The sequence below is a fragment of the Mesitornis unicolor genome, unplaced genomic scaffold (genome assembly GCF_000695765.1).
Source record: "Mesitornis unicolor isolate BGI_N332 unplaced genomic scaffold, ASM69576v1 scaffold52350, whole genome shotgun sequence".
NCBI classification, from domain to species: Eukaryota; Metazoa; Chordata; class Aves; order Mesitornithiformes; family Mesitornithidae; genus Mesitornis; species Mesitornis unicolor.
Window position 1 is genome coordinate 588 of NW_010158650.1, and position 22,896 is coordinate 23,483.

At 38.6% G+C, this 22,896-nt stretch overlaps 2 protein-coding genes across 2 annotated transcripts; one reads left to right on the plus strand and one right to left on the minus strand.

Annotated features, from left to right (window-relative positions):
* Positions 1 to 357: 357 nt before the first annotated feature.
* On the plus strand, positions 358 to 2,647 carry LOC104540289 (chromosome unknown open reading frame, human C15orf40; the record flags this gene model as incomplete). The annotated part of the gene is made up of 2 exons (XM_010184064.1): positions 358 to 513; positions 2,555 to 2,647. Coding segments are annotated over 2 exons (249 nt in total), but the record flags the coding sequence as incomplete, so codon positions are not given.
* Positions 2,648 to 20,801: 18,154 nt separating this feature from the next.
* Positions 20,802 to 22,682, minus strand: FAM103A1 (family with sequence similarity 103, member A1). Its single transcript, XM_010184053.1, has 2 exons — positions 22,506 to 22,682; positions 20,802 to 21,482 (listed from the first exon to the last, which is right to left on the minus strand). Exons 1-2 carry the CDS (start codon positions 22,670 to 22,672, stop codon positions 21,293 to 21,295), a joined length of 357 nt encoding a protein of 118 aa, XP_010182355.1. The 5' UTR covers positions 22,673 to 22,682; the 3' UTR covers positions 20,802 to 21,292.
* Positions 22,683 to 22,896: the final 214 nt, after the last annotated feature.

Sequence of the window (22,896 nt, forward strand, 5' to 3'; positions counted from 1 at the left end):
TAGCATAGCTCTCTGGGCAGACTTATTTATAATGCTTTTTTGGTGAGGCAACCTGATTTGTATTACATTACATGATGCTGAGCTGGACTACACCTGTGTCAGAATGGGCAACGTAGAGAGGGACTTAGAGCAGTGCCCCAGTTGTGTGAAGACTGCTAATTCATGGCTGCACTCTGACACAGGCCTGAAGGCTTCTCTGCTCTTTGTATTATAAGATTGTCTTTGTACTGGCTAACAGTTTTGACTTAAGGGAGCTTGTGAAGTGTAAAAATGTCATAACCTGGGAATCTATAAGTTTATTTGCTATTAAATTAAAATGCTTTTGAAAGTGTAAACCAGATGTTTTGAATATTTGAGCCTAAAATCCTTACAATATCTGTTATAGATGTGACAGCTGAGGCAGTAGGTGTAGCTATTGCTGCACCTCCATCAGAAGGGGAGGCAAATGCAGAGCTGTGTCGCTACCTCTCAAAGGTGCTAGAAGTAAAGAAGAGTGAAGTTATTTTGGAGAAGGTACTTCCTTTTATTTTTCTTTCAGTGTTGTTGTACTGCAATTTAAATTCAGGATTTTGAAGCTTACTCATTGAGTGCAGGGAGCTGCTCTCCCAAGTTCAGTCCAAAAACACTTTAAAGGTGTTTAGTTGAGTTAATGGAATGATTCACTGAGAACAAACCTTGTGTAGGAAGAACACAGCTGATTTTGAGATCTTTAATCAGAGCAATTCTCATCATGATATATTTTCAAAATTTGTGCGGGTCATGTTTTCATGACAATGTAATTTTCAAGATTTTTTCAAGATTTTTTTTTTTCATGTCAAATGCAGTTCTCAAAATTTGTGCTTGCAGAGAAATGTGTATTTCATGAATAACTTTTTATTCATTTTTTGGAATTAACCTATATTTGAATGAAAATTTGCTGGCCGCTAACTGACACACATAAGCAAGAGTATTTATAAGCACTTGGATTGTAGCTGGGCCTCAAGAGTTTCTTTGTATTAGAATTTACATGACTTTGGCAAATGGAAACTCTTTGTTTTATTAATTGCACTGAATAAATAATTGGTTTTATTAATTCATTGTATTTAAAGTCAGTCTTTCCAGCCATGTTCATCTATAGTTCATGAACATAAGAGCACAATGAAAAAGTGTGGGTTTATTTTTGTCCTTTGGTTTAATGTAGTAGTTGTAGGAGTGACTGAACTGAGCACTGTGTTGCTGAAAGGTAGGGAAGTGAAGATTTTAGTCTTGTTTTTCTTGAATTGTGGACAAACTGCTTCAGCTGTTTATCAACACTTTGCAAATAACACTGTTTTCCTATCTTAAAGGGATGTTCAGGTTCAACTAGATTATTCTCACAAGTGCTAAGCGGAGTTGAACATAAAAGAAGCCAGTGTTGTCTGACCTTCTTAGCTCAGTTGTTCTGACCTACAGTGTCCAAATAATTACATGCTGGTGTCTGTTTTGAGAGCCACTGTTTATTTTCAGTGAAGCATTTATTTTATCTGTGGCTTAGATTTTTCCATCCTGATCTGCTAGGTGTAAACAGCAAGTGGTTTTTGGTACTGGGTGCTCTCTTATGTGCTATTTGTTTAGTGATAAGTGCTAGCATTAACAAAACCGGTCCAAATTGGAAAACTGCTGGGAAATTATCTAGTATAAAACTGAGGTTATCAGATTTCTATGCAGGGACCTTGATTTTCATCATCTGCTGGCTAGACTGCATCAAAAATCTGGTTTTAATTTTAAATTTCATGCTATATATCTGTAGGGTAGAGTTAAGGACTTTCTCTTCCTTCAGGATGTTCCTTATGGGCTTTTCAAACTTTTTGCCAGGTTGCAGATTAACAAGTAACTTGTTAATCACAATTTACTGAATGCTAGCAAAGTTGTGTCTTCAGGAAATATGAAACGAGGTTGCAGGTTTGCCAGTTCCTATGTAAAATAGCCTTTTTTCAGTAATACAAAACCAGGTCTATAATATTTCAAATAACAGCTGTATGAATCTGTATATCTAATAGGTTATAGATATGATGTGATTTCATTTATTATCAACCTGAGAACTCTGCTTTAGAGTAACTAATACTCTGTGTGAGGTAACTCTGAAGAAAGACCTGAAGCTACACAGTTATCAAATATACATACATTTATATATATATATGTATCTATGTGTGTGTGTGTGTGTATAGCCACCTTTTAAAAACAAAAATAGAAGTTAGTTGGAGTCTTGCTTCTAGATTATAGAAGTGAATTATGGAAACTTATCACTCCTTGCTTTTTGTTCTAGGTAGGTTATAAAAAGAGCATCTGCTCAGGGGGTGCTCTGGGAGCTGTATCCAATTTTAAAAGGAGAGTAGCTAAGACATTGTTTTCCCCTTTCAAAGAACGAGAAAAGACATGTATGACCTGTCTCTTACTATTGTTAATTCTGCCTACCCACACTTTAAGAATTATTTTAAAAGCACCTGATATGTTGGCATTGCAGTGATATTTTTTTGTAATGTGTGTTTGGTGGCGATTCTCTGAAAGATGTTTTTTTTGTGTGTGTCTAAACCAGGGTGGTAAATCGCGTGAAAAAGTGGTGAAGATTTTGGCACTGATGACACCAGAGCAGATTTTAGAAAAACTGAAAAAAGAAGCTTCCAGTTGACCTAAAGCAAGAGTGAAAAATGGGACAGTGCATCTTGGTAAATTGACTGATATTTGTTCTTATGTAGATCTAGTCCTGTGGAGAATGTGGGTAATGACTACGGAGAGAAACTTCTACCCCCACATCCTCATGTAAATATCGCTGCTGTATAGGGGAAGTTTCTGTGTAGGTTTGGTTAGAGAATCTGGTCTTTACTGAGGCTCAGTGCCTGCTTCTGTCACTACAGACTCTTTCTCAACTGTGGAGAGTTTCCTGTTGGTAAGATTTGTCCTCTTTCCCAGTCCCTGAACAAATGGTTTAGGAAACTGGTTTTCTTCGTGAAACAAACTTTGGTTAACGACGTGAAAGGCTTGGAGTAACAGGCTTCAGTGTGAAAAGTGGCACAGAAGGATGAGTCTGTCAGGCTGGTAAAGCCCCTGGAAGGATGTTCGGTATCTAGCAGCAGGTACTGGGTCCAGTTTTGCATTGTGTGCACGTATGTACATATAAAATAAATGTATGTGAAGCCAGTATACTGTTGTTGATCACACAACAAGCTAAAAGCAGAATCATCTGAACAACTGAAACAAACCTGAAGTTTACAGTATGAAAAACTGACCCAGAACTTCGTAACTGGATTCACGGTGTCACTTTGTAATAGTCTGTAATTAGTTTCCTGAAAAGTAGAGATACAGTCATGTATCTTTGCCAAATGTATGTCAAGTATAATGACTTGTTTTTAATAAAAAAGGCAAAAAGTATTATCAAACTTTGTTTTGTGTTTATATTTTTAACAAAAAAAAGTTTCTTGGAAGTCACTTACTAGAATGTTATTTTTAAACAGGGCTTTTTTGCAATCTTTGTGGTTTAGAAATGAGGAGTATTCCAACTCATAGAGAGCCAAGCAGAGTCATTTGTAGAACAAGAAGTCTGAAACAAAATGGGCAACTGTACTTCGGTCTCAGGGCTAATGAGAAAGTGGCTTAACTTCTCTCTGTCATGCTTCAGGGGTCAGAGTAAGATTGAATTAGCATTTCCCAAAAATGTATGTGATACTGCACATGTCTCTGGTAGAGTTTGCTTTTTCATCTGCATCACTGCTGATGTCTGACACTGTCCTATATTTACTGTGGTTGTCGTATTATATATATGCATATATATATAAATATAAATGTCTAAAGTAAACGTTTGCTTAAGGTTTGTCATACCTTCTCCTGGAAAACGTTATTAATTCATAAGTTATAGCTAAATTTATTTACCAGCTTCATGCAGCGCAGACGTCATAGCTCATAATTTAGTTTTTCATGGACAAAAATGTTTTGCTTCAGGAAATTCTTTCTGGTTCCTGTTATCCTAAATATTGCAACAGTTGTTTTTAGAGTTAGAGAGCTGGTGCTCGTCAAGATGACAGCTCCTTCAAGATGACTCATTTAAAGATGTTCTGAAAAATGTTACTTTCTTATTTGGACAGTGTTTAGAGAACTAAGTCTAAAAAGTGAATGCTGTTTGCTTAATGGTTTGCATCTGGGCTCCTTATTGTCTTGGGTGTTTGGTCAGCCACACATTGCCTCAGTTGCCTTTCCTTACCCTTTTCAGTCAGTGCAGGCTGGTTTTGTTCTACTGTTCAGGCAGCTCCTTGCGGTTTCATCTGTTCTTGCCCAGCAGAGGGGTACCACATCTTGCAGAAAAATTAAGGCAAAGCTAGCCAAAACCAAGTGTTAATTTTTTTTTTCCTCATTTCCTAAACTTCTTTTTATTGTGAGTAGAAAACAACAATCCAAAGACTGAGGAATCCTGCATTTTAAGTTCTATTCTGAATTGGATACTGCAACAGCCATTATAAAGATTTCTTTGGAAGCTAATACTGTATTTTACATTATAGGTATTATATACTATATTGAAATAATGTATTACACTTTCCCACTACTTTAGACCCAGATTAGGGGAGGCAGGTACAGCCTCTGAAGTACATTGGTCTCCAATGTTGATTATCTGTAACTACAGCCAATTTAATCTTTCCGTTCCCTGTCCTGTCAACATGTTCTGCCTGCTCTTTGCTAGCTTCCACTTCAGAGGTTTCACCTTTCCTAAACACCTTCAGCTGGCATTCTGCCTGTTTTCTTCCTAATCAGTGGAAGGAACTTAAAGATAAACAGGGTGCCTTCAGTGTATTATGCTGTTGTTTTTATGTAGTGTGAGCCAGGCATATTGTCATATTCATCACTTGTCAAGTAGAAGACAAGTACTGTTCAGCTAGGAAGTTTATTAGTCCTTGGAAAAGCAACCATTGTGTCCTCCTCCCTATTGCATTTCTGTTTTCTGTTGCATTTACAAGTGTGGAGAAGGGAAGGAAGCCATTGATGTAATACTGATTTTGTGCTTGGCCAAGCCAAGTACTTTTTCTTTTGTCTGGATGGTAAAACGACATTTAAGACTCACTGTAGTCTGTCCAGTTCAGTCGTCATACAGTATTTTTTCAGAACTTGTTGCAGTTGGCTGGTTGGTAGCATTGCCTCTCAAAGCATTTCTGAGTTGAAGTCTCAGTTATTTTGTAAAAAAGCCACATCAGATGGAAGCCACAGTAGCAATCAAAGCAGAAGGATGGAAATTAAGTTCTGCTGTAAGCGGTGCCCTGTCTCACTTAAGTCTGAAACAGTGGACTAGCTAGCAGTGCAGCAAATAAAGTCTCTGTATGTTGGGAACAGAGAACTCATTTAATGTGAGTAACCAAAATTATTTATTTGAGTAGTATAAATAACACTGGGATGTTGTCATATCTGATATCTGAGGGCCTCATGTCAGTGTTTTTCATGCAGCCTTCCAGCTATATCCATAATATCTTGGTTGTGGATACGTGTATCCCGGTGAAGTGCCTGGGAGGCAGGGATTGCTGGTCCATTGTATATCAAAAGTGAGGTACAGAAGGATTAGACAGCTTGTGTGATCAAACAGGTCAGTGCCAAAACTGTGATTTTGGCCTAGCTTTTACAAATCTTGTATTGAAATCCTAACCTGTCAACTATCTCCTCATGAACACAGTGAAATACCTTTCATTCTGTTGAGAAAATTGTGGTAGCAAATATCCCTAACTCTTCAGCAGAGTATGTTTTTAATAGAACAGAGCTTTGTGATACTGTAGGAGGCTTCTTCCAAGAACCTCAAAACATTTTTCACATCCCCTGTCTCAAAATAAAACCTAACTCTTATTCCTAGACCAGTTTAAAAACACTGTGGTGCCAGTTGCTACCCTCCTTTTACTTGTTGGTCCCTGCTTTATCCATGTGCATTAAGCTGCATGATTACTCATCTACTTGAAATCCTGCTGTTGACTTGAGCACTGTCCACTTTTCCTAATACATTGACCAATTTCAGTACAATCTGTCTAATGGTGATTTAATATCTTACTGCTTACAGACCTGGGCAGTCAGGGGATGTCTTAATATCATTAAGATATTTAAACATTACCAAAATATAAGTCATCTGAATACATTCTATGCAAAGCAGTCTTATGGCATAGGACATTCTTGGTCTTTCATGTACTCGGTTACATTTATTTTTTAAAATCCAACTTTTAAAGTACGTATATGGCTTCATAACAGTGCTCTAATATGCTAATTAAGGATATTTAATTATACCCTCTGAAGCTGGCCTCTTTGCTCTTTTACTTTCAATCCACTCCATTTATCATCTGCAGCACATTCCCATCTTCTTTTAGTCCCCAGTGTTTCTAAATCCCCATTTCTTCAGGTATCATCAGTCTAAATAATCCTGTATAATTGACAGCTTTGTCAGTAACTGGCAGTGGCAATTTACCAGAAAGTAGTTTAATGTCATCCTTCTTTCAGCCTCCAGAAAGATAGATAGACCTGATCTTTCTGCTCATTACTTCAGGTCTCACTCTGTGTTTCACCTCTCCTACTGTTTATTTGCATATGTAAAACTTGAGCCAGCTGAGTCCCTTTTTTCCATTCAACCTACTATATTCCTTCCTTAATGTTCCTTTACCTCAGGAGGATGATTCATTGCCGTATTAGCTATTATAAAAGTGTGCTCCCATCTCCTTCTGGGAACACAGTACTTTACCCACGTGTAAAGCGTGTCTTGGCCATTATTTTCTAGGATGGCTGCTGCACTTGGGGCAAAGTGCTGTTCATGTAACCAAGGCACAATAAACAGTCAGAAAGCTGCTGTCAGAATGAAATACTTGCCTGAAAGGAGGAGTCTGATACTCCTCTGAGGTACTGGGAATTAATTTCTTCCTGGTCCCTTATGTATTGGCTTTTCACGTAACTGTTAGTGACCCATGAAGAATTTTGCTTTTGTCTATAAATGCTGCATTTATTTGTTTTTGCATTGTTTCAGGAGCTGGGGAAGTGATGAAGTAGTCTACCATACCATCTAACTATAGCTCGAGGCTCAGTTTTTGGCATGTTGTTTAAATAACATCTTGAGTTTCCAAGTCTGAAGTAAGGCAGGTGGAAATGGAAATATATTGAGTATCAATTTAGCAGTTGGTCACTATAGAAACACACTGTAATGAGAACAGTTAACTGTGGACTTGAGGAGAAAAGAGTGTTGGAATGAACAGCAGGGGTTGAAAGCCTCATTTTGTGCTGCTTTGATAAAGCAGTTTCTGCCTCAAGAGAATAACTGGGGTTACAACGTGTAATTCTGAGGTGATTGTCATTAAGTTGCTTTTGTGTTACCTACTACATGTGCAGTGCATGTGGGAAGGGCTGCAACATGTTCCTTTGGCCAGCTTTCATTACTGTAGTGTTTTGCAAACCAGGATGCATTGAGGCATAATCTATAAAAATATTTCAAAGCTCTCAGTAGATGTTAGGACATACTTGGTGCCCATCTGGCTGAGAGGGGCGTTAGCAAGTTGAATTTTATAAAACAAGCTATTTCTATGGAACCTTTTTTACTGGTGCTACTTTCAGTAGCTTATCTTAAAATCTACCAAGTTTTCTGCTTATTTTCTGATGTTCAGAAGGTCTGCATGGTTAAATTTGATAGTGCTATCACCACACATGCTCAGCTCAAGCAGCCACCTTCCTGACATCTCTAGGCCCTCGGTTCGTTTGCCCTCTTGCTGCCTCTCCATTCAGTTTTGCTGCTGTTGTTTCAGGTAAGTGCTCTCCAGGAGGACTGGGCTCTCTGGGGTTGTTTCTGCTCTTTTTTTTGTCGAATGAGCTTTGTTGCTGACACTTAACTGCTTAGATGGTACTGCATTTATTTTTGTTTCTTGGGCGCAACAGCTCTTTGAGATGCACTCGTTACAAAAGATGGAAAACAAGGCCTTGTGATACAATCTTTGCAATCAGAGGGCAAACCTGCCCCTGCCAGCGAGGCCCTGTAGCAGCTGTGTGTAGCCTCCTGGTATTTGCCCTTTAATAAAATGTCTCCTTTTGTCTTCCATAAATCTGACAGCAATCAGCTAGCTCGTATGTGAGGTCATGTTCCTGCCACGAGGAAAGATTGCTACTGGGATGCACTTCTGAACAGGCAATTTTCTTCAGTTTCTTAGCTCCCTTTTTACAATGAAAGTGGAATCTATTACTAATAAACCTGATAGGTTTATGGGGTTTGGGGGGATTTTTTTTCTTTTTGTTTGAAAAACCTGATTAAGCTCATCACTGACTGAATATAAATGCTAATACATAGAGGGGACCAGCCAGGCAAATTGCACTTGGCTAATTTTACTTAATGAGAATGTCTGATTCTGTTCAGTCACTTCCTCACTGAGTTCAGGTTCAGCTGCTAAAGCAGACCCAGGAGCTTTTTGTTAAATATTTTTCAAAGATTATCAGCTTATAATGATGTTCTCAAACTGTATGACTTCTGTTTGCTGTGATTGCTGTCACATGTCAGCTAGAATAAATTTTTCTCTTTATTTAATACAGTGCCAGGGAATATTTCTGGCAAAAGATAAATGTGAAATTAGAGCATCTGAAAACATTAATTTGACAACAGCTGTCATTAAATTGTGGAAGTGTGGCAAGGCCAGTCTTTCAGTAGCCAAATGCCTGTGTGTGTAAAAGCAGAGAAGGTATAAGATCTAATTAAACACAACTTTCAGTAGTCTGAAAAGTATGTAAGTCCTAAATCTGCAAAAATAAGTGAACCTGTCAGTGGAGAAGTTGGCAAACGTGTGTTATACACTTAAAGAAACAAATACAAAAAGAGCATGTAATACCAGAGCTTGCCGTAAGCCTTTCTGCCAGCTTTATGGGGTTGCCATTGCAGATCCGAATTTGAAAGTGTTTTTTTTCTCTGATATTGCTGTGAGACAGACCTCCACAAGAAACAGAATAATTTTTGCACCACTGTTCATGTTGCAAGGCTGTGATGAAAAGTTCCACTAAAGCACGTTTGATGGAAAATGCTGTTTAACAACATTTTGTATAGGAAACATTTCGTTTCTCAGCTGCATATGATTCCTGCTTCCGTCAGTTGACCTACTTAGTCTCTTTACCTGGGAAAGAATTTAGTGAAGTGCTCCAAGTTTTATGCACTTGGGCTTATAAACTTAAATAAGCAATATCTGTTAGTTCATTTTCAGATCTTAGCTATTTCTAGGCTGGGTTTCAGGCTTTGGCCTGCAGTTACCCAGTGGGATGTGCCTTGATTACACTCTGTGAAGAAACAGAACTTGTTTGTTTGATTCCTGGGTTTGCATACTAGGTGAACATCTCCTACTCAACAATGAAGAAAATAAAAGATGGTGAGGAGAGCGGGGAAAAAAAGGACTATTTTACATTAATCAAAGGTTGTTTATTGGGCTAGGAGCAATTTTGCTTGGCCTGTTGGGAGTATTTGCTGCATGTCCTTCTAAGCTCTGCTGGGGAGGAACATGGATAGAATAGTGTGTGATAGACTTGAGGTATTTTATCACACCTGCTCTGCTGTTTAGCACTCAAGTCAGAATGGGAAAAAAATCTGTCATGTTTTCAAAGACTGTAAATCTAATAATTTGCAATATAACTTTCACAGTTATTTTTTACTTGAAATGTATGACTATAGGTGGGGAGAGGATATTACCTGTGGTGCTCATAGTGTGAATTCTGAGCCCTTAAATGCCAATCTGAAGTTTTTCAGGAAGGAAAGATTCATCTTCTGAAAGGAGATATTAATGTAAAGGCCTTTGATGTTTAATATAGAAAGAGCATCTACTGATGCTGTTGATACTTAGAGTTGTGCGGGTTAAAATACAAATTCAGCTGGCAAAGTTGGTGAGCTGCGGATAACTAGTTCATCTATTCTGCCTTCCCATCTCATTTGAGTGAATTGATTCTGCAAAGACAGCTACAGCTTCCTGGTATTTTTTCATTTTGGTGACTGAACTATTATCCTTCACAGCAAGTCAGGACTAACACTCTGTAAGTGCTATGAGATGCTGGCACATCCTCTTGCCACCAGTCGGCCAACTGCAGCTCCCATGGTCTTGTCTTATCTGCAGAGCTTCATCCAAAGCATTGTGAAGTCTCCCACAGGTTTCCATTATGCTAAATTGGCAGCCCTGGGAGCACAGCCTCCAGTCTTTTGCAGTGGAAGGAGCTGCTGCCAGAAATGCTCATTCAGGTTAGTGGATACGGCGAGCGTTTGCCCTGCAGGGGAAGGTGACTGTGGACTGTATTAAAAATTGTTTCAGAATGTGAGACACTATTTCTGTGTCGGAAAAGGAAGTGTTAAGACTCTTAATTAGAAAAGAAATTTGAACTCTGAGAAATTCCTACAATCATTGCCACCTTTCATCTCTGAATTTAGGCCTCTTTCTGCTCTGCTGTATTAATTTCCACTGTTGAAAAAGTAGAGATACCAAAAGTGGATGACACTTCAAGGTTTAAGTGAAATCACTTGGGAATGGTAAAATCAGGTCTTCTGATTAACTGACTCCTTCAATAGTGTAGTATGTGTGAGGGTAAATCAATCACTTGTGTTCTTTTGCTTTACTGTCTGCGAAGAGCACTGAGCAGAAGAGACACCCGTCTTTGTTTCTTCCGAAATGATGTTCTTTCTCCACAAAGGAGCCTTTGGTCTGCTGCTACGTGCCTGTTCAGTTTTAGAGGATAAATACAGCCCACAGCTTTAGAGGGTAAATAAATCTGTGACTTCATAGTTGCAACAAAAAAAAGTGTGACTGGGGGCAGGTTTGGCAGCAGAGAATAAGCTATCAAGACTGTTGTGACTGTTGGATTGGCAGCAGGAAATGTAACTGTATTTAAGGATTTTAGAGAGGAACTTGTCCTAAACAGTAAGGTTTGAGCCCATTGTAGCGAGTAGGACTGCTGATTGTGTCCAGCTTCAGGAAGGACAGAATCTTGTCCAAAGAAGAATGTCAGACTTCTAAAGTAAAAAAAATAAGAGCATATAAACTGGGTATAGCAACCTCTGTGTTTTATCCCTTTCCCCCTGTCTTTTCTGTTTGTAATAACCTACAAATTCTCATTCTAGATTAGATGCAGGTTCTTGGAGATGCACACTCCTGTGCTCCTTTGGTAAAGCTCGAAGTCTCTAGCTGCCACTGTAATACAGACAATAATAAGAGCATAATCAAGGTTGTATTTGTTTTGTGGTTACTCTGAACGCTAGAGACTTATACTAATTATAATACCATTAAATAGTAATGGAAAAAGATTTAAAAGTAGATCATGAGACTCCTGGAAGGGGATTAAAATCTTGCTCAGTTTTCTTCACTACCCTGGGCATTGCATTCCTCTCTTTTATGGCAAAAAGAACAACCTAAAATTGTTTCCAAAATGCTGGGACATATATCAGTCCCTCTGTGATAGGGGTCAAGAGTGCTATGTAAGAGACAGGTTTATGTGGGAGAAACTAAATAGGAATGAATTCACTTTCAAAAACTAGTTTTCTGTAATTTTGGAAGTGCATCGCATCTGACTGCATTTTAGTAGTCAGAGATACTGCATTTAGTGCGCAGAGACAGGAATGTAACTGTGAAGAAAGAAATGCTTCCATATACGTCAGTATACGTCTCACCATGGGATCCAATTGCTGTATAAATCTGTGCAGCCAGGGTTATGACTCCCTTTCAAAAATTTTGGAGTGTGCTGATGTGAAAACATTATATGATCCGGCTCTGTGGCCCAGCCCTTTGGTTTGGGAAACAATACTCAGTCCCAACATCGTATTTTGTACAAGCCAGTGAAGGTGGTATTTGTCTCCCATCTTCTTTCATAATATGTTCACACTGTAAAGCTGTTATGTGCTTGAGACTTTGTGTGAATACAAGGGATAAGAACACTATCCGTCTGGAAGCCAGGCAGTAAAATTGATTGTGCTAAAGATGGCCCCCCAGGCCAGAGGGTTGTGTGTAGGTTCTGTACTTTGCAGGAGAGAGAGACCAGCTCCAAGGAGCCTTTCAGCAGCGGCAAGAGCATTGCCTTACCCTTCCTTTGAGATGGGTATGTTTTGGGAAAAAAGATTTCTTTAGGGTAATTTAGTCTGCCTACTTTGTCTTGTGTGAGCTACAAGGTCTACGCTGGCCCCTGATTATACAGTGTCCCTGTGGCTATCGCAGTGTTTACAGCGTTTGTTTGTGAGGGAGTGACGATGTACATGACTTTGGTTAATGATCCTTTAACACGCAGCGCTTCCAGTCGAAATTGGAAGAGGGCATCCAAAGAGAAGGACAGGCTTTGCATGATAACTACCTCTCCTGCTGCACGGTTAGAGTAGGCTCATACCAAATGTGAAAAATGAAATGCCATTTTCCCTCAGCTTCTCAATTTCCTGTTAATACCTTTCACAGAGGAAAAGAATTGTTTTTGTTAAAATCATTATCATTTAAAACCATATAAATTTGAAAGCTTTTAGAAGGTTACAAAGGTGAATTAAAATATCCATTTTAATTGCTCCTTAACCATACTATGTTTGATTTTTGGTTTGTTCCTTTACTTCCTCTTGTGTATAGTGAAGTTTCCTGACAAAGGGCCAATGAAGAGGATTTATAAACTGATTTTTGTATAATCATATTCTGGCCCGTATCAGCATTCAGGATGTATTGCTTAGCTTAACCTGAAGTGATGTGTTAATTTGACTTGGAGACAGAGTAAGATGTGGGCACAAAGTAAACTATTGAATTAAATGAAATCATAGCTATAGATCGGTGATTGTGCTGTAGTGTGTTGCTAGTTAAAATAGAAGGAAGGCCTTGCTGTTATCACATGGGAATCTGCAGTTTATCATCTGCCGGCGGATAATCAGTGCAGTTACCAAATCGTGCACTCTCCAGTTTTGCCTGCAGGCCAGCAATGTCACGGGGACAAGCAGAGCATCGTCAGCCTCGCAAACAGCGCAGACCCAGCGTGGCACTTCCCCACCCCAGCTGCGGTGCAGATGTTATGCGCACAAGATCCTTCATGCGTTATAACATTTGTTTAGGTTCTCAACATGCTGCAGTGGACTGACTGCTCCTATATATTTCTATCTGTTATGCTCACAGAAAAGAATGTGGTTTATTTAGCAGCTCAATCCATAGGAATTCACATAAATTCTGCTCTTTGGACCCTTTGCTCATTTTCAGGTCCATAGTGGTCTCCACCCCTGTCTGTGTTAAGTCAGACAAATCCTGGTGAGCTGTCGATGACTTTTTATTACTTACAGTCATTTTCTTTTGTTAAATAACCTCCTCTCAGCTGTTGAAACCGAGGCACTCTTGTGTAGTTAACTATGAGATTGCCATATTAAACTCTGTCCCTCCTGCAAGCAATAGTAGAGGAGCTTGGCAGAGGTTTTTCATAGGTATTGTAAGGACGCTGGGCTTTCCTGCACTTAGCTGGGATCCCCAGATAGGCGGCTTTTATCCCAAGTGGTGCAGACGAAAATACTGTAAGGTCACTGCCGCATGCTATTCCACAATGAAGCTGCACCAAAGTAACAAAATCATAGCTGATGATATACAGTGTAGAAGAAGAGGAGCCATGTTTTCTGAGCCATGTCTTGTGTGGCACGGTTACAGACAGGTTTCTGCCTTTTAAAACGTAGTATAGGAGGTGTGATCTGAAGAGACAGAAATTAACAGTTAAAGTCGTTCATCAGCCAATGTCCTGATGCCATATGCATGTGTAGCAAAAGTGGAGTTGAGCCAAAGAGCAGCTGAGTTTGTGGACAGCCTTGAATCCAAAGTCATGCCGGGACCTGCTGGGATGTCTAGGATCCTCCCCCAGAACTTTAATGAGAAATAGGTGCCATCTGGAGGGATTTTCTTGCCAAGGGACTGTGATGCCATCTTTGTCTTCCAGTTCTCATCAATCACAAATGGCTTTTAAAGATATTTGTATTTTACCTTCAGTCAGATGATTCTGTTTTCTCAGCTACTAAGGACACCCTGACTTTTCAATACACTCTTCTAGAATACAACTTTTTATTTCTGATAAGACACATTTGTTGCAATGGCTGCCCTGTCAGTCGTCTTCCTGTTCCTGCACCAGCGCGTTCCCTCTTTCACCACGGCCGACTCGTCCACTCCTGCCCTTACCACTCCATTGTCTTCACTCTTCTTTTGCTGCAGGTGCAAGGAACAACTTCACCTTTGATGTTTTTGAAACTCAGATGCTTAACTATGTAATTATAATAGTTTGCATTACATTTTTTTGCATCTACTTGATTTTTAAAAAGGAAAGCACTGTCATTATTACATAAGGCTGGAATTTTACTCGTTCTTGCCATGATTGTGTGGTGTGTGCATGAGAGTTTTTAAAATCAATTAAATATAAATTCAATACAGTAACCATCACAAATTTTATCAATGTGGAATATAGTTTGCATAGATTGCCCTGTTGATTTTAATTCATATCTCTTCAATTCAATGTTAACTATCAGACTGCACTACCCATACCTCTTAGCTATGATGGGGCCGTCTTTATGCTACTTAGATTTTTTGAAGGGCTTTTCTATTACATCCATAGGATTACGGTCACTTGCTGTTTAGTGCAGGTCTAGCTTTGAGAGCTTGCTAGGCCACAGAATCGCAGCTGTACGCCTCTGTGGCTATGGAGTGATAAAAAGGCAGTGTTCAAATCAAGTCACTGGCTTCACAGTATCTAAAATGTATTTGGGTTTAGTTAAAAAAATACTTTAAAATCAGCAAACAAATTAATATGCTCACCAGAATGTTTCTAATGCATTGTATTGAGACATACAGAGCCCAGCTGAGATTGTTACACACCACACCTATACTTTAAATGGAGTAGCCCTTGCCTGGGAGGATTTGTAGCCGAAATACAGAGCACAGAAGAGGGAAACAGAGCAGACTTAACCACTGTTTTATGGATGGAAGCTAGGACACAAAAGCATTAAAAGTGGTTTGTAGCTGAACTGGGAACTAACATGCATGTCTGGTTCTATCTTTGAAAACATCCCATCCTTTTAACTTTCTTTTTAATTCAGGTAGGATGACTGGCACTGTGGCAAAGTTGTCTTGTTAGAATTTTAAAGTAGCTTTAAAAGCTTTTGTCTTCAGGAGAGTTCAAGAATATTAGGAACTAGTATAATAGATATATCTGAAACAAATAGCCTGGTGCCTGTGTAGTGATAGGAAGGAGGGAGTAAAAACTGCACTGGATTTAAAAAAACAGTTTTAGGCCAGTAGTAAGAATATGTCTAATGCAGGTACAGAAGGAGGTAAGATTAGACTGATCTTTTCTTACCTAGCACTAAATCCATTTTATCTCTAAAAACTAAAATCCTGCTCGTGAGGTCTGAAGAGGTTCTACAATTGGATTTACCCAGACTGCAGGATATGTGATCAATAGTGATTTGTTTATCGTCCCTTGGATCTCTCCACCTTACTTAAAGACATAAGCTCTGCCAGTGTAATAAAGCAGCTGCCTAACTGCTTCCAGATTCCTAGGTCCCTATTTTGCTGGCTTGTTTTGTGCTGGGGAGGTCCCTGGAGTCTGGGGGGGTGGAAGGATTTTCTCTTTTCTTCCCCCAGACTGGTGTGGCAGTGAAGTCACTTGATAACCAATAATCAAATCTCAAAACTTAATTTCCCCTACAGAGTTCAGGATACACATGGAAATGGCCATGAAACAATTGTTCCTTTAGCTCAGCCATGCTCCTTCCCATCGTTTCCTGGGCTGTACAATGTACCCTTCCACTCCCGTCTTTGAACAACAAAAATTGTAATTCTGCTGATGGGGGAGTATCCTCTGAGCTGCAGGGTTGGGGAAATAGGATTTGCCCCCTGGCAATTTAAGGTTAAGCTCCTTTATGTTCTTATAGCATTTTAGATGCAGCTGGGGTTTAGAAGAGGCTGTGTGTACCCCAAGCTAGGTGCTCCATCACGTCAGAGCAGGCGTTTAGAGTACGTGGCTTATAAATGAGTAACATGGGCTTGGTCTGAGGAGAGCATGTGTCCACACAGAGCACTTGCACTAAACTGATCTAAACTCCTAGAGGTTTTGTTTGCTGTATTTAAATGCTCATATTAGTGAAGCCACTGAAGCAGTATTCTTAAATGTACTTCAGTTTTCGGTCTCAGTAGCATTCATATATCGAGGTGACTTGATGAGTATAGAAGGGTAAAACTAAAACACAGGGCCTTTGCTATGGAAAATTTCTTTTCATTTTGTAAAAAGAATATGTAATAGTTTGAGGCTGGTTGCACTTGGCAAGTATTACTATTAGTTTATTTGTATTGACTAATAGAAATATAATACTAGAAATATAATAATGGAAAATGTACCATTTCAAGGATTTCCTCAGAAAGGCACTTCAGCCATGACTTTGGACAAAAAGCATCTGCTTTCTGATCAGCTATGATCATGTTAAACTTGGAATATGGTGGCCAAAAGCTGTACAAAACTTCTTATAGTATGCTTGCTTTTTTAACCTTTATCTCAACAGTACTAATTATAATCGTAACTATTTAATTTATGTGGGTGTATAAATACCACATTGTCTTTCTTCACAAAGAAGAGGCATGTAACATGTTTCAGCTGAAAGATTTATTTTTTCATAAATAAGGTTGGGCCTTGGTTATTTTTGTAGTTCTGTAACAAATAGCTAAGTTGTTTTCTTAACTTTAACTCATCTTTTGAATAGATGAGGTTTTTCTCTTCAATGAGCAAGAGCAGCTTTGATACTTGATAGTGATTCATTTTTTATTAGTGAAGCAAGGTTTGAATTACTTAATATGCAGAAAAAGAAGCCAACCCATACTATTGGGGGAAAAAAAAAGTGATCCAGCTGTTGAAGTATTACTTGAAAAATATGCATCTGTGTGTTAGGAAAAAGACAAGGTTCATTTCTATTCCTGCTCGTTACATCATTGGGGATGAATTAGCTTGTTGTGTGTTTATTAGACTTACAGGAAAATGTGGTTATTACCAACTTTTACCATCTCTTGAAATAAATTTGCATTTTAATAGGAGAGAGTACTTACAAAGTCAGGGGCTGAGCTATGTAGAAATAACTTTGGCATCAGTGTTTCACATAAGCAAATGAGGACTGACATCCAGCAAGTGCAGTCCGCGCTTTACTGAAGAAAAATATAGGCCATGGTAAACACAAAAATAAATTCCAGCCTGTGGGGCCTAATGAAAAAAATAATCCTTTAGAGGCAAGATCTTTGTGCACCACCATAGTACAGTTGCCATTTACTCTCCTGGTAGTGCTGGAGCCACTGGAGTCTGTTTTGATCTCTAGGATTTACATCCGTGTGTCTCGAATCAGGCTGCATATTTCCTAGGTACTTTCCAGAAAACCTGATCTGCCCTGAAATCTTGCTTAGCCTCTCATTAGAATATCAGTGCATAGTTTAAGCAGAGTTATGCAGCTCTCTTCTAACATACAGGGACAAGGTGACAGATTATAGTAATTTTTCCTGATTGGCAAATGAAAGGCAAGGGAGGTGCAGTTTTGTTAAATTGCTCCTGTAGCAGTCTCAGTCTCAGTCTCTCGGCTGCTCAGAGAACAGCAGTCCTGTTTCCTTTCCTTCTTGCTCCCTGCTCCTACTCCCTCTTGTTTGTCAGGGTTGGAGAAATTACAGAATCACAGAATCGCTCGGTTGGAAAAGCCCTCTGAGATCATCACGTCCAACCACTCCTGTCTACCCCCTAAACCATATCCCTAAGTACCTCGTCTGCCCGCTCTTTAAACACATCCAGGGATGGTGACTCCACCACCTCCCTGGGCAGCCTGTTCCAGGCTCACTCACAATTGTGAGTGTACAAGTTGAATCACCTAACAAAATTCACCCGGAGTTATGTATTTCAGTGATATTTTTTTTCCTCTAAGGAAAAGGTGGTGGCAGGCAAAACCTTAATTTAAATTTGATAAAAAAAGAATTTTCCTTCCAGCATCTGTGTAAGCAGCATAAGAAGCAAACGGGAACATGTCTTGTGGTTAAGCAGAGTATTTATTAGCAAGTTAATAGTATGAGTTTAAATATATTCAAACTGCTGCAATATAGTCAAATATATTTAAACAGTAGGATATTAAATACATTTTTTGTTCTAGAAGTTAAATGTTGATTATATGTGTATCAGAAATGACACTTGTCTTCTCCATCTGAAATCTCTCCCAGAGAGCCTCTTGAAAGTAGTTCAGCTTCTAACATTTCAAAGCACGTCTGCACATTTCTATTCCCAGCTGCAGAGCTAGGATAAAATAGAGGCTCAATAGCAGTGAACACTTGTAAAAATGTCTCACAAATCACACCAAGATTTTTTTTCCTATGTACTTGCTTCTGCCTTCAAGTATTTCAAGGCTTAGCATTTTTTTAACTGCTAGTTAAGAGACTGTATAAAAGCTACCGAGTTTTCTTAGTTGTTTGCCACAGCACCTGTAATTTAGCATGATAATTCTTCAGTACATACAAAATTGCTGTGCGTGTTCAGGAACAGATTTGGAACTGCTGCAAGCGCCGTATTCAGAACTTCTGGGGTGTTCAAACTCTTGGCAATGTGGCAGTCATTTTTTAATACGTAACATTTATCTTTTGTTTTATTCATAATAATGATGTCTGAGCAAATGTCAGATGGAAGAGATCTCTTAAAGTCAGATTCCAGACACTGAATTTTAATATTTACCCTGAAATCTCCAGCATAGTTAAAGCAAACAATTTCTGTCGTGTTTGAAGTCATTTAAATGTTAACTTTTTTTTTTAATCTGTAATGCACAAACCATTTTTACAGGCAATACTTACTGGTTTTATTCAGCTTGACAGAAATAAACTGGACTTTATAATAAATACAACTTCATCCATGTGGAAACTGCTGGAAGTAATACATACTGAATTGTGTTTACCTTTCTGTCCAGTGCATGCATTATTTAGAAATGTCTTCCCCTCAAAAATTATTCTTGCCATAATAGTTCCAAGGAAGAGCTTTGTAAATCATACAGGTGCTTAAAGTTTAATTGAAAGCTCTAATGGTAAGGATGGAGTCAAGAATATAAAGACAGAACCCGGGAGGCTGCACTGGCCTGTGTCTCTCCTGGTCTCAGTCAAGAAGCTCAGAACCAGAGAGCTGAGATCATGAAATGTGTCATTCTCAAGTCATAACTTCCACTCAAGACATCCCAATCTATCTGCTTCTACAGCTTGGTCACAGTGTTGTAGATTCTTTATTCACTAGTGGAAAGACACTAAAAATTATTGGGCTTGAGGAAAGGCAACAGACGAGACCGAATCCGTTCCTTTTGCCAGGTTTTATTTCAACCTGAGATGCTGCTCCAGATGGTAAGGAAGGACAACATCCTGGCACAGCCTGACTTCCGTGGCGTAGCTGGCAGTGTTGGGCTCTCTGCAGAAAGAGACACGCTCCCTTCCTGAGGTGGGAGTCTGGGATATCTGATACTGTGAATGTGGTTCTGCATTGAAAGGGAATTCCACCATGATAACTTGCACAGGTAAGAACTTTGCATGATCTGATATCCCCCAGTGTAGCAGCTTCTCCATATTCATGAGGGTTAAAAAGGGTGCATTTCATCCCATAGAACTCCTTAAAGAAAAAGAGACTTCTCACTAAAAGGTTTGTAAGGTTAAACAACTTAATTCAAGGCAAATACTTCAGGGAGTAGGATATTAAAAAGTGTATCAGAGTTAACAATATTATATGAAAAGCAGAAGCCAGAAATACTTAGCAGGTGGAGACACTTGTGTCACAGCTCTTGTATCACAGACTAAAACCTAAATGTAAATGTAAACCCTCTGTACAGTGTGTGTTTCCAAGATCAACAGTAAACATACTCTTTAGCTCTTAAAAACATCTTAAAAGCTGGGAGAGTGTGCTTTTGACTTCTATATTTAGTCTTTGTTTTTAAATCAAGATGCACTAATTTGCACTCCTTATCACATCATGTCATGATGTGCATCATGACTTTTGCAACAGCCAGCATGGATGATTCTGTTTTTCTGTACAACAGCCGAAGAAAATGTCACATACGAAGAAATGCACTGCTGTTCTGACAGCTTATGTAAATGGTGAAGTAGAGAACTTTGACCCTATTAGAGCAGCATGTAAGATAATGGATTAATACTCCAGACTTCTAATTAATCACCATGTGTCTCATCCTCTTGACTGCAGCTGAGTAGGCCATTATTCTAACTTAAACCAACAGCTGTCCAGTATCAACACTTCTCTGTCAGTGCTGCTGCTTCTGCAGCTGTCAGCCTAGATGAGTGCTGCCATTCTGAGTGTTTCAAATGTAGTTTTCAGAAATATTCAGAAACATCCTTACATGTGAACTGTACTTTTATTGTGTGGATATTAAAAAAAACTCACAGAACTTCAATTTTAAGAACTGAGTAACACTTGGCACTGCTCATGCTATTTTCTCATGCAAGAAAGTACAGAACAGGACTGATGATGGTTCCTTTCTTCTACAACATGCAGAGAGTATTTCATACAAACTAGTTACAGTTCTCATCAAAATTTTACAGCTTTACTGAAATGGGAGTTCCAAAATTTGTTATGCACATACCAAATTTATTTTAAGATGGTACAAGTTAATCTAAGTTTAATATCACTTCTCAGGTAATGCTTGTGTATCACTGAACTACTACAATAAGAAGATACATACTTAAACTACTTGATTTTTATTCCCACTTTCAGATCATGTTTTAAGAGGGATACTGCAAATAAATTGAAGCTACTGAGTCAACAGACACAATACCAACTCCATAAAATATTCTTGTCATAGCATCTCTCTTCTCAGTTTTAAGGCATCTGAAATTCAAACCAAACTGAGCTTTTATCACTATCAAAAGTCAAACTAAGAAAATCTCTCCAGAGAAAGACACAGTGTGTCACTTTCAAAAAGAACTATCTTAAGGCAATGTGCCATGGCTACAGGCTGCACACAACCCACAGCTATTTTCCCCCTGACCTCTTGTGTTTCCTAAAATCTAACAGAGAGAAATCTCAGTCATGGAAGAAAAGTGTATTAGGATGTATTCAGACAAAAGAGTATGAGACAGAAATTTAATCTAAGATCTACAGACTCTAAACAAACTACAATATGCTTGTATTATTCACAAAAGGTATTCCCTTTTTCAATCTACACTATAGATATACAGCAATGGACTGTAACACCAACTATTCAGTTATCTATAAAACTGTGGAAAAAAAAGAAAACTGAAGTCTAACGGAGTTTGTAACACAGCATGACTGGACATTCAAACCACAAGCATCATCAGTAGGGATGGTAACGAGGCCCTGGGTTGTAGGAGTTGTAGCCATATTGTCCATAGTGGGAAGAGTACGATTGTCCTTGTCTGTGCTGCTGGTAGTTATTACCCCAACCTCTCTCTGGCCTCTGATTCGATCTATAGTCACCTTGCCAGTTGTATCTGTCCCCTCTAAAATATCTACCATCTTGAAACCTGCAATGAAGAAACATGTCAAAGATTCACATAAATTGTGAGTTTTTAAAAAGATGAATGATAAGAAACTCTTAAGTTTTACAGTTTTCATTAAAACTGCCATGAAACTGTTTATACACTCAATTACTTACCTGTTTTTGTGTCAAACTGATGAAACCATACCTACAGTAATTTATTAATTTATTATCTTGGATAGTTCGCTAAGAAGTCTTCCCAATTGTTAGTTTAACAACTTTATATTAAAGGCTAATGTCAGTATTACCAAACATACTATATTCTGTAATCATTGCTTTTCAGTCACACAAAAATCAGAAGCTACTGTCCAGAATTCAGTAAAAAGCTGCAATTACATCCTGAAAAAATAATTCAAAGTATTTTGCAGTAGGCAGGTGACACTGCACTTGCTAGACAGAGATGATGGATTTTACAGTCATTTCTACTAGGTAAAAGAAATACAGGCTAATGTCACGAAGTACAGCAAATGTTTAGGTTACAAATGAAATGTTTTTCTAGACAGCTTGCAACAGATAATCACATTATTAGCCTGTTCCTTCACACATTTTCCTGCCGGTTATTATTCAACAGAAGATAGGCTTAGTTTTGCACAACTCTTATCTTTCCTCTCCAGAAAAATGTCCCTGGCTGAGCAGTAACAGATCCCAAAGCAATGGGTTCAGTGGTTCCAGCTCATTCCTTACTAGAAAGCAAAATACTTAATACTTTTATACACAAGAACTTTGACGATCAATACAGACAAAATGTAAAACCTCATTAATTTTCAAAGATTATTTCTCTTAATCATATCTACGAATTAACAAGAAAATACTTCATTTAACAGAACAAATTCCTAACTGTCACAGAATCACAGAATCTTAGGAGTTGGAAGGAACCTCAAAAGATCATCTAGTCCAACCCCCCTGCCAGAGCAGGATCCCCTAGACTAGGGGACTGTCTTCTAAAATAAGTGAACATTTAACTATACATTTGTGAAACTACCAAGATAAAAAAAAAATAAATCAGTACCGATCTCTGTTTCTCTGACTGCCACCAGATCTGTTTCTCCATTCTTCAACTATAGGAGGGGGATCTGCAGGGCGTTTCAGATATTCTTGGTACTCTTTATCATCTGATGTGAATCGATGAGCAAACATCTTTTCATAATCCAGGGGCATGTCAACCAAGGAAGTCATTCTGAAAACTCTGAACATGAACACAATAAAGCGGCTTTAGCAATGTATGAAGACTCTTATGGTAATAGCTACCAAAATTCACTTAGGGCAAATGAAGGACAATGAAAAGTTACACTCAGATTAATGCAGCAGTTAAGTTTTCAGCAGACAGCACAGATGACTGACTCTTAAGTCTCGACAATCCAAGACTGTAAATAACTCTCTTGAAGAGGTTATCTCCAATG